This window comes from Diaphorina citri, unplaced genomic scaffold (assembly GCF_000475195.1).
Source record: "Diaphorina citri unplaced genomic scaffold, Diaci psyllid genome assembly version 1.1 scaffold809, whole genome shotgun sequence".
Taxonomy (NCBI): Eukaryota; Metazoa; Arthropoda; class Insecta; order Hemiptera; family Psyllidae; genus Diaphorina; species Diaphorina citri.
This window is the reverse complement of record NW_007378241.1, coordinates 62741-78451: the sequence shown is the minus strand read 5'-3', so window position 1 is coordinate 78451 and position 15711 is coordinate 62741. Positions and strand designations below refer to the sequence as shown.

The following is a 15711-nucleotide window of genomic DNA, read 5'->3' as shown; positions in this document are numbered from 1 at the left end:
TCCCCCCCCCCCCCCAAGAAGTTTTGATAGAGGGTACCTATACTCTAACTGAAAAGGTCTTATCGTCCCGAAATAGAAGAGAAAAAGAAGACAGGATATAAGAAAGCCACCTGTTCCGAGAACGAACATTATAGGTTCAGAATAAAATCCGCCCCGGGCGGGAATCGAACCTGCGGCCTAGCGGTTACAAGGCAGACGCGCTACCAACAAAGCTAACTAGGCTAGTGACAGGCGTTCTACACCTAGGTATTTGACCAAATTCCCAATACATAGGGTATTGCATAGTTTATTTATAAATAATAGGTATAAATATTTTTTTTATTTATTTATTTCATTTATATTTATTAAAGAGGTATAAATATTAAAAACCCATTAGGATAATTAGGAGCAATCATCCCAACTTGTTTTAGAAAGAAGGTAATTTTGATTCCAACGTCCTGCATAAGAAAATGAGGAGCCAAATAGCCGAATAACTAGTTAAATTATTATCGTATTTATTTACCAATCTATCTGTTTACCACAGATCCTCTCTTAATCTCGCGAAGACCTCCTGCCGATCTTGAAAACATCAATCTGATGTGAATAGATATATCAAATTAGGTAATTCGCTTCAGTATTGTAGCGGGTATACAGTTGCTGATTGGTAATTTGGCTGGGACCTCCCATGAGGAGTTGGCCTCTGAACTGTTTGGATTCGGGAACAAGGTCCAGCACAGTTTGGTCTCGGTGGGAACTAGGTATTGTGAAAAGTGGTACGGTTCCTTAGCCCAGCCACTCACTATCAGGTGGACCTGATCTTTGTTCTCTGAACGACTGACTTTCTTCTATCCTGTCTTTCTTCTCTCTTCGGTTTCGGGACGATAAGACCTTAGCAGTTACAGTTCCCTCTATCAAACAAGAAAAAATATTTACCTACCAGAGTTCCGATGAGTGGGAGGTAAATGGGAAATATATTTTCGTGCTAGGTTATTGACTGAAGGTTATTTCAAAGAATTGGATTATTTGAAAGTAAAAAAAAAAGAAAGGAAGAAGAAAAAGAAATTCGCGGAAATTTTGCCTCTGAACTTTTGAGTGGGTTGTTAGGTACACGCCTAACTTGCGAGGAGTTTTTTCCTTCTTCTTGTTTAAATTTCTTTTTCTTCATATGTTTCTGACTGAGTATTGGGTAGGTATAGTTTACATAAAAAATTGTCACAAATAGATATAATTTTAATAAGACAGGATTTGTCTCATGATGGTGAAAGGATTGACAGGGGGCAAAAAAAACCCTGGACGTTCTGAAGTCATATTTGGTGTAGGTGGTGTAGTGCTCAAGGCGCTCGCCTGGTAAACAGGAGGGCGTGGGTTCAATCCCAGCCGAGGTATGGAATTTTATCCTCAATATAGTTTGAGAATTTGACCACAGTAATAGTAGTAGCCTACTGCTGGAGTAAAGGGACTTTTCAGTCCTATGCGAGTAGTGTATAAATCAGCACTATTATTATTATTTTATACACGTCTAGGATCACCCCCTTGGGTTCCAACCCCCCCCCTCCCCCCCAGCTTAGCTACACACACAAAAAACCCGATCTGAGGCTTAGGTGTACGGGCTAGACAGACCTAAAGGATGGGTTAAGCTTCTACGAATCTACCCCCGTGGTTTAAAAATTAACAAGTTTCGTTCTAAATTCCTCAGGATTTCCAGAACTACCAGAGTTACCTTCAGAAGCGGGCGGGAAAGCCTACCCCAGACGGTGAGGCAGCAGCAGCCAATGCTTCTAAGAAATCTCATTGCGATGGAATGGACGACCTGGGGTGTTTCCAGGTAGGAACTGACAATGTCTAGAGATTAAATCCAATATAAAACTAATAATTGAAAAAAAATAATAAAAAAAAACAACACCTTCCCTTCAGGATAAAATCCGCCTCGGGTGGGAATCGAACCCACGGCCTAGCGCTTACAAAGCAGACGCGTTATCTACCAAGCTAACTAGGCTGGCTTGATCAATAGTGGATAGACGTGATTACGCGGGTGTATGCTCCAAATTATAAGGCCCGAGTGCCAGACTCGGGAATTACTGCTTTTTTTTAGACGGCAAAAATATTCTAACCTCGGGGAAAAAATGGTGTAATCTGTAGATAAAAGTAGGTACACAATTCCTGACAATATAAATAACGTAATAGGTAGGTACCTAAAAAAAAAAAAAAAAAAAACATTACCTTCCCTTCAGGATAAAATCCGCCTCGGGCGGGAATCGAACTCGCGGCCTAGCGCTTACAAAGCAGACGCGTTACCAACCAAGCTAACTAGGCTGGCTTGATCAGTAGTGGATAGACGTGGTTACGCGGGTGTATGCTCCAAATTATAAGGCCCGAGTGCCAGACTCGGGAATTACTGCTTTTTTTTTTAGACGGCAAAAATATTCTAACTACGGGGGGAAATGGTGTAATCCGTAGATAAAAGTAGGTACACAATTCCTGACAATATAAATAACGTAATAGGTAGGTACCCAACATAATTACATCCTGTTTACCTACCAGGCGAGCGTCTTGACCACTATACCACCAAGGCAGCTACACCACCAACAAATAGACCAGTCAACCAGTGTAATTAATCCTACTATATAAAATAAATAAATGGTTATGGTCAGTCACACTGAAATAAATGGTGGTGATAAATTCATGAAACTACTCAGACCACCTCCTACATTCTTCGCTAAAAGTGGTCTGAGTGAAAACGCTCGTCTGAGAATCCAGTTTCGTATTTCCCATTTACCAGCATTTTCTGACCAAAATATTTGGACCATGTTTTCACTTTTTAATCATGAAGTATAATTGAAGTAGGTAGAGGCAGATATGAATTTAAAATAACTCACGAGAAATTTACCCTCCATGTTGGAATTCCATAGGAAAATATTCAAATTCAACCCACAACGAGTTTGAAGGAGATGGTAGAGGTTCTACATTCATTTTATTTTAACCCTTTGACGTGACGTAACGTGATGGTAGTGTGGCTGTCCTGAACGAAAACAAATATTATTAAATGTAAAAATGTAAAGTAAATTGCAGTTTCTTTGTGTTATAATGTCACAACTTTGGTGCTCACTGCAGCATTGTAGGATTTTCCCAATATCTCAATAATTCTAAAATTCAATGTTTACCTACCATGCTGGCACCGGTCGCTATGCGCATTTATATGTCGTAGCTGCTCATTTTCCTCACGAGGCTGAGTGGGCCCCGTAACGGCCAGTCACGGAATCAATCATTTGCATGATACAAATTTCTTGGATTTTCCTCACGAGGCTGAGTGGGCCCCGCAACAGCCAGTCACGGAATCAATCATTTGCATGATACAAATTTCTTGATTCTCAATAATCCTAACAACCAATGTTTACCTACCATGCTGGCACCGGTCGCTATGCGCATTTACATGTCATAGCTACTATTTCCTCACGAGGCTGAGTGGGCCCCGCAACAGCCAGTCACGGTATCAATCATTTGCATGATACAAATTTCTTGACCCTTTCCTCACGAGGCTGAGTGGGGCCCCGCAACAGCCAGTCACGGAATCAATCATTTGGATGATACAAATTTCTTGACCCCGCCGGGAATCGAACCCGGGTTTCCCGCGTGCAAAGCGAGCGCAGTGACCACTACGCCATGGGAGCTGACTAACATGCCTAAATGTGGACCCTGCTTTACATTGATGATACTATTTATTTCAACTTTTCAACCCTTTGTGGCACGAGATTTCTCTTCACGACTAACTCTATGTGTTTTCTTAACCCTTAGGTGCGTCTCTACTACGACTGGTTCTTGGTGCCAGGCAGTTGCAAATGTTGGCGGCCCGACTACTTCTCCCGGTATATTCGAAGGAAAGGCGAACTCTAGACTCGAGAGCGAGTAGTGAACCGCAAACGGAATGCCATTTCATTTTGAGTCGAGGCAAGCGGGAGGGGGAAGGGAGGGGAAAAAGAGGGGGATAGAGGGGAGAAATGATATTGCTCACTTATTGGAAGGAGGGAGGAGAAATAGAGAGAGGGAGAGAGAGACAGGAAAAAAGAGAGAGAGAATAGACAGGAAGAGAGAGAGAGAGAGCAAGGAGAGAGAATGACACAGGGAGAGAGAGACAGGAAAAGAGAGAGAGAGAATAGACAGGAAGAGAGAGAGAGAGAGCAAGGAGAGAGAATGACACAGAGAGAGAGAGGGAAAAAAAGGAAGAAAAGAGAGGGAAAAAGAAAAGACAGAAAAGAGAAAGTAGAAACTAAGGGAGTGAAAGCACTGCTTTTCAATTTATGTCGCGGCATTGTATCCTCTATGAGGAAGTAATAAACCACCGTTATGTAAATAGGTATTAATAATAATAAAATAAATAAATAAAAAGATACATTAATTCCCTGTAAATAATCCTACGTAAGATTATACTAATTTAGGAATTAATTATGTAGGTAAATGAAATATTGGTTGAGTGAAAGAGCTTTACCTTTGGCTACTGAGCCAGAGGCAGGAGGTGGGGGTTATTCCCGAAATAAACGCGAAAGTTATGATGTAATATGAGGAAAACGCTCAGCCAGACGGAGGTGGAGGCTATTCCCGAAATAAACGCGAAAAAAATATGATTTACAGAGGAATATGGTTATGAATTATTTCTTTACCTACTATTTTTGTACAAATACATAGATGCTAAAATTAATTTATTTTATATAAAGTATGTGTTTGAAGGCAGAGATTGGCATGGCTATAATAATTAGTATCTGTCATTAACCCCTTTTGAAATATTGTTTACAATCTACATATTCTTTGACGTTGAATCATTAAATAATAACTTTATACTTCATAATTTATTACGATTTACCTGTCTACCATTCAAAGTGTAACTCATATATAAAACCCACGTACTTATTATGTACAAAAAAATACATTAGAACAAAACTATTTGTGTGTCGTTTACTTTTATCTTCATTTTCTTTCAGTGTTCACAGCCAAACGAGGCAAGAAAATCTGGCCAAAATAGAAAAAAATCTCGTTCGAAATAGTATCACTTTAATCTGTTTTTGGAGAAGCAAATCCTTTTTGATTCCTTTGCCCATTTTTGATTTTCCAAGGTTTAAGGGATAATTTCACCGAAAATTCAATTTCCGTATCAACGAAAAGAAAAACAAAAGGTACGTACCTACCTCTCTGGTTTTTTGGTTAAGTCATAATAAACAAATTTAATTTAAACGTATTTTATTTAATAGAAAAAAGTTTTTTATATATAAAACATACAAAATAACTTACACACAGACACGGTTTGGACTTCTGAGTTGAAGGGGACAATGCATTATAAAATGTGATCTTTTTCTTCTGGAAAGAGCCAAAAACTCAGATCAAAGAACGGAAGGAAGGTTTCGAACATTTGGGCATTTCAAGAACTTGATCCCTTGGAATCAGTCTCATATGTCCACAGCAACATTCTGAAGTTACTTATCTAGTATAGAACCAGAGGTTCGTTCCTAAAAAGAGTTCTGAACTTGGAATTTCTCGATTCTGACGTAGCAAAAAAAAAAAAAAAAAAAAAAAAAAAAAAAAAAAAAAAAAAAAAAAAAAATGTAGGTGCTACGCTGGTGCAGTAAACTTTTTCCGAAGAACATTGTTCGAAGTAAGAAGTCCCTGTAGAAATCGTCCCCAGTTTTCAAAATTGGAATGCCATTTCAACTTCTTCAAAAGAAGAAGTTTATATAAAAAAGGGCCATTTTTCAATCTAGAATATGGTATGGAAAATGGTCCTTCTTTAAAGACCTCCTCATGTTAAGACGGAAACTCTGCATATCTTCTTCTTTCTTTCTTTTCTTTTTTTTTTTTTTTTACTTTTTACATCTTTAGGAAAATGTTCGTGCAACCTCCGTGGCCGAGTGGGTATCACACTAGGCTTGCACGCCGGAGGTTCCCGGTTCGATCCCCGGCAGGGTCAAAGTTTTTTCGGCTCTGTTGGAGTTCGGGGTGCACTCAGCCTCGTGAGGACAATTGAGTTGCTACTTTAATAGAGTGGCGACCAGTGACGGCATTACAAGTTGTGAATGAGCTATTGCTTCACCACAAATAATTCGTGATTTGATAATATGTTTGATTCTCTTTCCCTCTTACATCTTCATATCAAGATGAACAATTTTTACTCTCCCAACCATTTTTTACATCAACACGGACTTTTCATACCGATTTTAGGAGGAGATTACCGATTTTAGATAAGTCTTCTTTTCTTTCTTTACATGGATGTTGGCATTATGTTGATTGTCATTAAGTCCTAAGGAGAAGTGGCCATAGGTTCCACAGGGGTTTTTGCTAGTTTCTTGGGTCCGTACAACAGTAGGTAAGCGCAGTGCCAGTCACCTAAAGAAGGGAAAGAGAATCAAACATAGTATCAAATCACGAATTATTTGTGGTGAAGCAATAGCTCATTCACAACTTGTAATGCCGTCACTGGTCGCCACTCTATTAAAGTAGCAACTCAATTGTCCTCACGAAGCTGAGTGCGCCCCGAACTCCAACAGAGCCGAAAAAACTTTCACCCTGCCGGGGATCGAACCGGGAACCTCCGGCGTGCAAGCCTAGTGTGATACCCACTCGGCCACGGAGGTTGCACGAACATTTTCCTTTTATTATTCAACTGTAAGTCTGTTTGGTTCGATTTTGATAAAAATTGGCACTTTTTCTTTGATAACCTTACCTGCCGGGGATCGAACCGGGAACCTCCGGCGTGCAAGCCTAGTGTGATACCCACTCGGCCACGGAGGTTGCACGAACATTTTCCTTTTATGATTCAACTGTAAGTCTGTTTGGTTCGATTTTGATAAAAATTGGCACTTTTTCTTAGATAACCTTACCGCCTCCGGAAAGCTTCAGAACTTCTTCTTCAGAGATAGGATACACTTTATCATCGTCACATTTGATCCAAGTGCCATTTGGTTTCTTCACCCAAGCTACATAATGACCACTGGAAGATGTGCGGCCTTTGTGGGTGAGAACTGCCTGCAGGGTGTAGTAGCCAGAGTTGTTCGAGCCAATGTCTGAGGGGGGCAGAAGGGAAAAGCCATGGGAATGAACGAATGCCCAAAAAAGTGTATTTTGATGAAGGAACAGAAGGGAAAAATCATCAAATAAACGAATGCAAAATAAAAAGTGCGTGATTTATTTGTGGTGAAGCTGAGATCTTCTTCACAAAAAATTGTGAAGACGCTCTCAGTTTCACCACAAACATATCATGATTTAGATTTGAGATAATCATAGAGTTGAGCTTTGAATAACATGGGTTCTTCATCTGTGTCTACATCCACCTCAAATGTCTCTTTACCCCACTTGACTTTGACTGGAACATCAATGAAACAGATTAAACATTAATTGCTCGGACTATTAAGTAACAGTGTTAAGTTTTGTTCAGATCATCTTTGTCAAGTACCTGTTCTGAGACTTTTTTAAAACCATTATCTAGGTAGGTACTTACCCAACTTTTAAGCAAGAGAGCTGTTTCTATGTAGTTATAGCTCGGGGCAACAAAACCCCCTCGGTATACCATCAAATCTCTCGGGAAGGTGGAAGGACCAAACCTGTACTTAGCTTGTATTATCTTAGGATATATTTTAGGCTTGGGTTTACTCAGTGTTTTAATCATGAAAATCATAATCCGTGCATCCAGCCATAAGTTATACTTCTTTCATAAAAATATAAAACAATAGGGGCAGGTAGTAATCCCTTTCATGGTAGCATGTACCTATGTATGTGGTGGCTTACCTTTGAAAACTGGCATGTTTTCTTTGGATGAGTATATTCAAGACAGAACAGTTTAACAGACGTCAATCGGACGGAAAGATGTGAGAGGACTTTCCTTGACTTTCCTCAGGACCAAGAGATAAAAAATGATAAAAGATAAAACAAAAAATTTGCTCTACAAAAATTCTGTACACTGTGAGAAAGAAAAACAATTTCTTAATTCTTTCTTTAGTTATTGTATTATTCACTTTAATAATTTCAACAACAATCAACAACAACAAACAAATTTATAAAAGCAAGCTGTTCAAAATGAGATCCATTTGTTTGTACACAGTAACGCATCCTTCGCTCGTGGTTTACTGCTCAAATGGAACGAAAAATTCCCTTCTTTGGGGTCAAATTCCCAAGCAATGAATAAAAACCCATTCCTCAGCAAGGATTACACCCATGCCCTCCTGATTACCAGGCGAGCGTCTTGACCCCTACACCACCAGCAAGGCAGTTTGTAATAATGGAAATTTTAACCAACCCTGCCAGGACTAGAACCCTGGCCTCGAGACTGGAACTCTGTGCTACAACAAAATTAAACCAAACCGACTTTTCAATTTTTTAGCAAAGCAGCATGATGAAGCTATTTATTTATTTTGTTTTGCTTTCGATCGTGTGAACGATTCGCGTCGTTTACCTCTGTGGTATTCCGGATCTTCAAAAAATTAGGAAGTCCTATAAAGCCCTGTACTTCCATCCCATATTGTGATGAATTCTACTCAATGAGAATGCTCGGAGACTGTTTAAAGCATTCTCCGAGTACACTTTAAGATCAAAATTCATTTCAACATGATTCCCTGTAAATAATCCTACGTAAGATTATACTAATTTAGGAATTAATTATGTAGGTAAATGAAATATTGGTTGAGTGAAAGAGCTTTATCTTTAGCTACTGAGCCAGACGCAGGAGGTGGGGGTTATTCCCGAAATAAACACGAAAGTTATGATGTAATATGAGGAAAATGCTCAGCCAGACGGAGGTGGGGGCTATTCCCGAAATATACGCGAAAAAATATGATTTACAGAGGAATATGGTTATGAATTATTTCTATTACCTACTATTTTTGTACAAATAGATGCTAAAATTAATTTATTTTATATAAAGTATGGGTTTGAAGTTTTGAAGGCAGAGATTGGCATGGCTATAATTAGTATCTGTCATTAACCCCTTTTGAAATATTGTTTACAATCTACATATTCTTTGACGTTGAATCAAGTAGATAGGGTTAAATAATAACTATATAGTTCATAATTTATTACGATTTACCTGTCTGCTATTCAAAGTGTAACTCTTTGTTCTCTGAACGACTGACTTTCTTCTATCCTGTCTTTCTTCTCTCTTCGGTTTCGGGACGATAAGACCTTAGCAGTTACAGTTCCTTCTATCAAACAAGAAAAAATATTTACCTACCAGAGTTGAGTTCTGATGAGTGGGAGGTAAATGGGAAATATATTTTCGTGCTAGGTTATTGACTGAAGTATATTTCAAAGAATTAGATTATTTGAAAGTAAAAAAAAAAAGAAAGGAAGAAGAAGAAGAAGAAGAAGAAGAAGAAGAAGAAGAAGAAGAAGAAGAAGAAGAAGAAGAAAAAGAAATTCGCGGAAATTTTGCCTCTGAACTTTTGAGTGGGTTGTTAGGTACACGCCTAACTTGCGAGGAGTTTTTTCCTTCTTCTTGTTTAAATTTCTTTTTCTTCATATGTTTCTGACTGAGTATTGGGTAGGTATAGTTTACATAAAAAATTGTCACAAATAGATATAATTTTAATAAGACAGGATTTGTCTCATGATGGTGAAAGGATTGACAGGGGGCAAAAAAAACCCTGGACGTTCTGAAGTCATATTTGGTGTATTTGAGATAAAAAGTGCTGATAGCCTTGTTAACTTGGTTGGTAGAGCGTTTGCCTTGTAAGCGCTAGGCCGCGGGTTCGATTCCCGGGCTAGAAAAAAGATTGTGAACACTCTAACACTACATATTAAACTCACCTCCTTCAAATGAGAAAGGATAAGTTTCCACCTCCTTGTCTTTGCTATCACAGCTCTCTAGCATCTTCTTCTTTTCATCTTTCTTTACCTGAAATCAGAAATAAAACCTTTTCACTCCGAAGTCCTGAATTCGATCCCCAACGGGGGCGTAAATTTTCTGACCGAATCTGACGTAAATTTCATCCATAGGGATGGATATGAAAACATATTGTGTTCTAAACTCCTGAAGTAAGTAATATTATAGTTAAGTACTGAAGTACAAGGTTGCTTATCCTTGTAGAACACTTTTCGCTCGGGATGACGGATCAGTATCTAGGCTTAAGCCCTTATCACACCCGGCGTTGTTCGTTGACCCCATTCAGGGCTATGAGTGTATTTTACTTATCCTATCGGGTTGGTCTAAATCAGGCATAATTTACTGGTGAAAAGCGTAAAAAAATTTTTGATTAAAACTCAATCGTTCATTGAATCCACCGAAGAAATTTACCTCAAAAGCTTCCTTTTCCTCGGCAATTTTAAACTTTTCCCTCATGGGTGCCAGTTTAGCTTGAAGCTCTGGCGTGCACAGTTCATAAGCATCGAATTCAATGGGAAACTTGATATCCTTTAGAACCTTAGCATTGATTCTTTCTTTCTCCTTGTAGAAGAAGCGAACAAACTGTATCGTCAGATAGGCAGGGAGTCGGCTCACTTTGGACTGAAAATGGAATAAGTGTGAAATTTAATTTGATATTTCCTTGAGGGAAAAAACGAGACTGTCTGAAAAATAGGTTGATTCCGGTGTTACCAAGACTTTCAATCTTCAGTAAATTGACACAGCGTAGACATACCTTATCATCAAGAGTGCCGGGAGGCGCGCGAACGTCAAGAGTTCGAAGCACCCACCCTATATTAACACGAAATAGTTTCATGGTTTGTTGCCATTTTCGTAGGGTCTTCTATTTAATAAAATTACACAATAATGGCACTTACAGTTTTCACATAGACAGCATCTCGATCTAATGATGGCGACCTTTTCGTGATTTGATCTTGCAATTTCTGAAAATTCAAGAAAGGAAGAAAATCTATTTAGTGTACAAAACAAGAAAATTTTTATGAGCTTCACTAGATTGCTAGTTAAATAAATGGAAAGAAAATGAATTTATGAAGTTCAAACCGGGCGGGCATCTAACCCACGATCTAGGATTTATAAGGTAGAATAGAATAGAATATACCTTGTTCATACTACCAGCATAGGACTGAAAATTCCCTTTACTCTCGCAGTCTAAACAAGGTCTTATATATTTGATTGGTAATAACATTACATTTTATAGAACGATGGAATAAATGGAACAATGGAATAAATGGAACAATGGAATAAAAAAAAAGGTAGATGTGCTAGTTGTGCTACTCTCTGAATAATTAAAATACACCAGCTTTTTATTATTTTGCAGGCACAGGACACTCACGTTTTTGAGACCAGGTAGCATATACTTGACGTCCGTGGTGATGTAACAACTGAGCTGTTGGAAGCTTTCTGTGCCCTTGGTTGGGGGTTCGGTCTCTGACTCGGAACATTTCAATTCCGTGTCCATGATTGTGTAGAAGTACTGTTCTATGAATGAACTGGAAAAGACAAAACAAACATAAGTGATGAGATTTAAAATAGGTACTTTCTAGATCTTGGTGTACTTACTTGGAAAAAGAAAAAAAAAAATCAGATAACATTGTTGAAATTTTTGGCAAAGTACCTAGGTATTTAACCTGTAGGTGAAGGAAATTTTTATACTAGATTTTTGAGCCAGTTGGTATTTTGTAGGTCCCATAGATACCCATTTCACAAGACAGTTTTACAATTTGCTGAATCACTAGGCACCTATGTCTTTTTTTAGATTAGACTAACTGAATTATGGATTGAGAGTTGAGTAGTTAGTTACTTACTAGGTATTTTCCCAGCTCTACAGGCTTTTTTTTTTGTTTTAAAAAGATTGTACCTTGGTACTGCTTTTGCATAACTTCAAGGCCAGTGATGACCTATTCTTACCTTTTGGCACTGTCTTGTCCCTCCTCATTCTCACCAGGCAATGCTGTCTTCAACATCCTCACCATCTCTGTCCAACACTCGTTAGCATCTTGCTGCATGTAACTGCCATCATCTGTCTTGTCAGCAAACCTGAGCACAAATTGTTTGTTGGATTACTAGTCACATATTGTAGTAAGGATTTTTTTTTCTTTCTTTTTATTGTTTCTTTGCTGCTCAGGTAAAAAAAAGAGCATAAAACTCCATTCTAGTCATCCTATGCATGTTTTTTTACTTTTTTTTACCAATAAAAATAATTAGCTTACTTTGGGGACCTTTAATTTTTTTAGCAGCCTGCCAATCAAAGTAAAAAAAAAAGTTTAAGTTTACTAAATTCTTTACCTTGGGAACACATTGTGTAAGACTTGAAGCATGATGAATGGGGAAATAGACGGAGAGATTTTCATGTTGTCCATGCACTCGTAGAGGTCTCTCAAAGATGCTGTGATGGATTGGGCTGGGTTTGAACCTGGTTGTAGACCTGAAATTAAAAATAATTTCAAATGGGTTTCAATCTCCAGTTTCAATAGTGGTGTCATACCTTTTTAAGAGCTAGGGAGTAATGTTTCTCTGTACTGCATAAAAACTAGGTTGTGGGTTTGATTCCTGCCTGGAGTGGATGTTTTCCTAAATGACCTAAAGAGATAAGGCTCATTCTACACAACTGAGTGCCCATACAACTCACCTCCTTTGAGATTTTTCAATGCTTTCCTCAGTTCGGGAACAGTTTTCAAACATTGGATGACAGCATTCATGTAACAGGTGTTACCAAGGTTATTCAAACCAGCTGGTAAGTCTGTAACTCATATATAAAACCCACGTACTTATTATGTACAAAAAAATACATTAGAACAAAACTATTTGTGTGTCGTTTACTTTTATCTTCATTTTCTTTCAGTGTTCACAGCCAAACGAGGCAAGAAAATCTGGCCAAAATAATAATAATAAAAAAATCTCGTTCGAAATAGCATCACTTTAATCTGTTTTTGGAGAAGCAAATCCTCTTTGATTCGTTTGCCCATTTTTGATTTTCCAAGGTTTAAGGGATAATTTCACCGAAAATTCAATTTCCGTATCAACGAAAAGAAAAACAAAAGGTACGTACCTACCTCTCTGGTTTTTTGGTTAAGTCATAATAAACAAATTTAATTTAAACGTATTTTATTCAATAGAAAAAAGTTTTTTATATATAAAACATACAAAATAACTTACACACAGACACGGTTTGGACTTCTGAGTTGAAGGGGACAATGCATTATAAAATGTGATGCTTTTTTTTCTGGAAAGAGCCAAAAACTCAGATCAAAGAAGGAAGGAAGGTTTCGAAGATGGGCACTTTGAGAGCTCGATCCCTTGGTATATAAGTCTCATGTGTCTACAGCAACATTCTGAAGTTACTTATCTAGTATAGAACCAGAGGTTCGTTCCTAAAAAAAGGTTCTGAACTTGGAATTTCTCGATTCTGACGTAGCAAAAATAAAAAAAATGTAAGCGCTACGCTGGTGCAGTAAACTTTTTCCGAAGAACATAGTTCGAAGTAAGAAGTCCCTGTAGAAATCGTCCCCAGTTTTCAAAATTGGAATGCCATTTCAACATCTTCAAAAGAAGCAGTCTATATAAAAAAGGGCCATTTTTCAATCTAGAATATGGTCTTTCTTTAAAGACCTCCTCGTGTCAAGATGGAAACTCTGCATATCTTTTTCATTTTACTTTTTACATCTTCCTTGAAGCATGATGAATGGGGAAATAGACGGAGAGATTTTCATGTTGTCCATGCACTCGTAGAGGTCTCTCAAAGATGCTGTGATGGACTGGGCTGGGTTTGAACCTGGTTGTAGACCTGAAATTAAAAATAATGCCAAATGGGTTTCAATCTCCAGTTTCAATAGTGGTGTCATACCTTTTTAAGGGCTAGGGAGTAATGTTTCTCTGTACTGCATAAAAACTAGGTTGTGGGTTTCATTTCTGCCTGGAGTGGATATTATCCTAAATGACCTAAAGAGATAAGGCTCATTATACACAACTGAGTGTCCATACAACTCACCTCCTTTGAGATTTTTCAATGCTTTTCTCAGTTCGGGTACAGTTTTCAAACATTGGATGACAGCATTCATGTAACAGGTGTTACCAAGGTTATTCAAACCAGCTGGTAAGTCGAGTGATACAGCTCTCTCAGATTCATTCATATCTTCTACAAACTTGGGTTTCACCACTGGTTCCTTCATTGAATCTTCCTCTTTACTTCCCATCAACAGAACCATGCTGCCATTTGATAGTTTAAAATTGTCCCACTCTGAAAAAGAAAAGGAAAAATAGGAGATCTGCTCACAGCTCAGTGATTTGAGCTATTGGTAAAATGAAGACGGTTGTTTTAAGTAATTTATTTTCAAATTAGAAAGAATAGAATAGAACATGCCTTGTTTATTATACTGCTAACAGAACTGAAAAGTCCCTTTGCTCTTGCACTCTAAACAAGGTCTTGAATATTTGGTGGATAATAAATCTGGATCGGTAATAGAAAGAAATTTAAATCAAAGATCTTACCATCATTTTTCAAGGTAGCACCCTTACACATGACTTTCTGCCTGTCAATCTGAACTCCAGTAAGTTCATAGAGTTGAGCTTTGAATAACATGGGTTCTTCATCTGTGTCTACATCCACCTCAAATGTCTCTTTACCCCACTTGACTTTGACTGAAACATCAATGAAATGGATTAAACATTTATTGCTCGGACTATTACTTAACAGTGTTAAGTTTTGTTCAGATCGTCTTTGTCAAGTACCTGTTCTGAGACTTCCTAGGTACTTACCCAACTTTTAGCAAGAGAACTGTTTCTATGTAGTTATAGCTTGGGGCAACAAAACCCTCTTGGTATACCCTCAAATCTCTTGGGAAGGACAAAACCTGTAGTTTGTATTCTCTTGGGATATTTTTAGGCTTGGGTCTACTCAGTGTTTTAATCATGAAAATCATAATCCGTGCATTCAGCCATAAGTTATACTTCTTTCATAAATATAAAACAATAAGGGCAGGTAGTAATCCCTTTCATGGTAGCATGTACCTATGTAGGTATGTGGTGGCTTACCTTTGAAAACTGGCATGTTTTCTTTGGATGAGTTTATTCAAGACAGAACAGTTTAACAGACGTAATCGGATGGAAAGATGTGAGAGGACTTTCCTTGACTTTCCTCAAGAGATAAAAAATTGATAAAAGATAAAACGAAACCGACTTTTCAATTTTTTAGCAAAGCAGCATGATGAAGCTATTTATTTATTTTGTTTTGCTTTCGATCGTGTGAACGATTCGCGTCTTTTACCTCTGTGGTATTCCGCATCTTCAAAAAATTAGGAAGTCCTATAAAGCCCTGTACTTCCATCCCATATTGTAATGAATTCTACTCAATGAGAATGCTCCGAGACTGTTTGAAGCATTCTCCGAGTACACTTTAAGATCAAAATTCATTTCAACATGATAATTATGTGTAACCACAGCAGCTTTAATAACCATTATTTCCTAGGTATACCTGCTGCAAGCCATTTGATCCTAATAGCTGGACCATGTAGTCAAGTAATGTCATCATTGCATGATCGAGCAAGCCTCTCTTCTTCCACCAGAGTTAGTGAACTGCAAAACACAGGGGAAAAAGGTTTTGATGGCCCTAATGCCATCCACTCACTCTCTGACCACCCGTCAAAGATCCTGTGTTGAAAACCAAATGTGTGTAGTCTGTCTGTTGGTCCAAGTGTGAGTATCTGGGGTTGGCTTGAAACTGGTCAATTTCCTTAATGAGCTGAAGATTTGTCACTGCCAACTCCTATCACAGCTCTCTAGCATCTTCTTCTTTTCATCTTTCTTTACCTGAAATCAGAAATAAAACCTTTTCACTCCGA

At 38.1% G+C, this 15711-nt stretch overlaps 2 protein-coding genes and 1 long non-coding RNA gene across 3 annotated transcripts in view; 1 reads left to right on the top strand and 2 right to left on the bottom strand.

Moving 5' to 3' along the window:
• The window catches only part of LOC103512216, a 9399-nt gene extending 5310 nt beyond the window's left edge, over positions 1-4089 (top strand). The window contains exons 5-6 of the mRNA XM_008476968.2: positions 1676-1804; positions 3772-4089. Of these exons, the coding sequence (XP_008475190.1) occupies positions 1676-1804; positions 3772-3870 (228 nt within the window). The 3' untranslated portion in view covers positions 3871-4089. The remainder of the gene's footprint in view (positions 1-1675; positions 1805-3771) is intronic.
• Positions 4090-6101: 2012 nt separating this feature from the next.
• Positions 6102-15084, bottom strand: LOC103512213 (ubiquitin carboxyl-terminal hydrolase 14). Its single transcript, XM_017445309.2, has 12 exons — positions 14906-15084; positions 14363-14512; positions 13962-14111; positions 12504-12602; positions 12161-12299; positions 11783-11911; positions 11208-11364; positions 10732-10797; positions 10247-10456; positions 9760-9847; positions 6843-7025; positions 6102-6348 (listed from the first exon to the last, which is right to left on the bottom strand). Exons 1-12 carry the CDS (start codon positions 14919-14921, stop codon positions 6263-6265), a joined length of 1473 nt encoding a protein of 490 aa, XP_017300798.1. The 5' UTR covers positions 14922-15084; the 3' UTR covers positions 6102-6262.
• Positions 7263-7888, bottom strand: LOC113468669. Its single transcript, XR_003392334.1, has 2 exons — positions 7747-7888; positions 7263-7324 (listed from the first exon to the last, which is right to left on the bottom strand). It is a non-coding gene; the product is annotated as an uncharacterized LOC113468669 (long non-coding RNA).
• Positions 15085-15711: the final 627 nt, after the last annotated feature.

Coding starts and splice junctions, on each gene's coding strand:
- LOC103512213 (XM_017445309.2), bottom strand. Junction 12,300..12,503: donor ATTGAAAAATCTCAAAGGAG/GTGAGTTGTATG, acceptor TTTTAATTTCAG/GTCTACAACCAGGTTCAAAC. Junction 10,457..10,731: donor ATGCTGTCTATGTGAAAACT/GTAAGTGCCATT, acceptor TTCCATTTTCAG/TCCAAAGTGAGCCGACTCCC.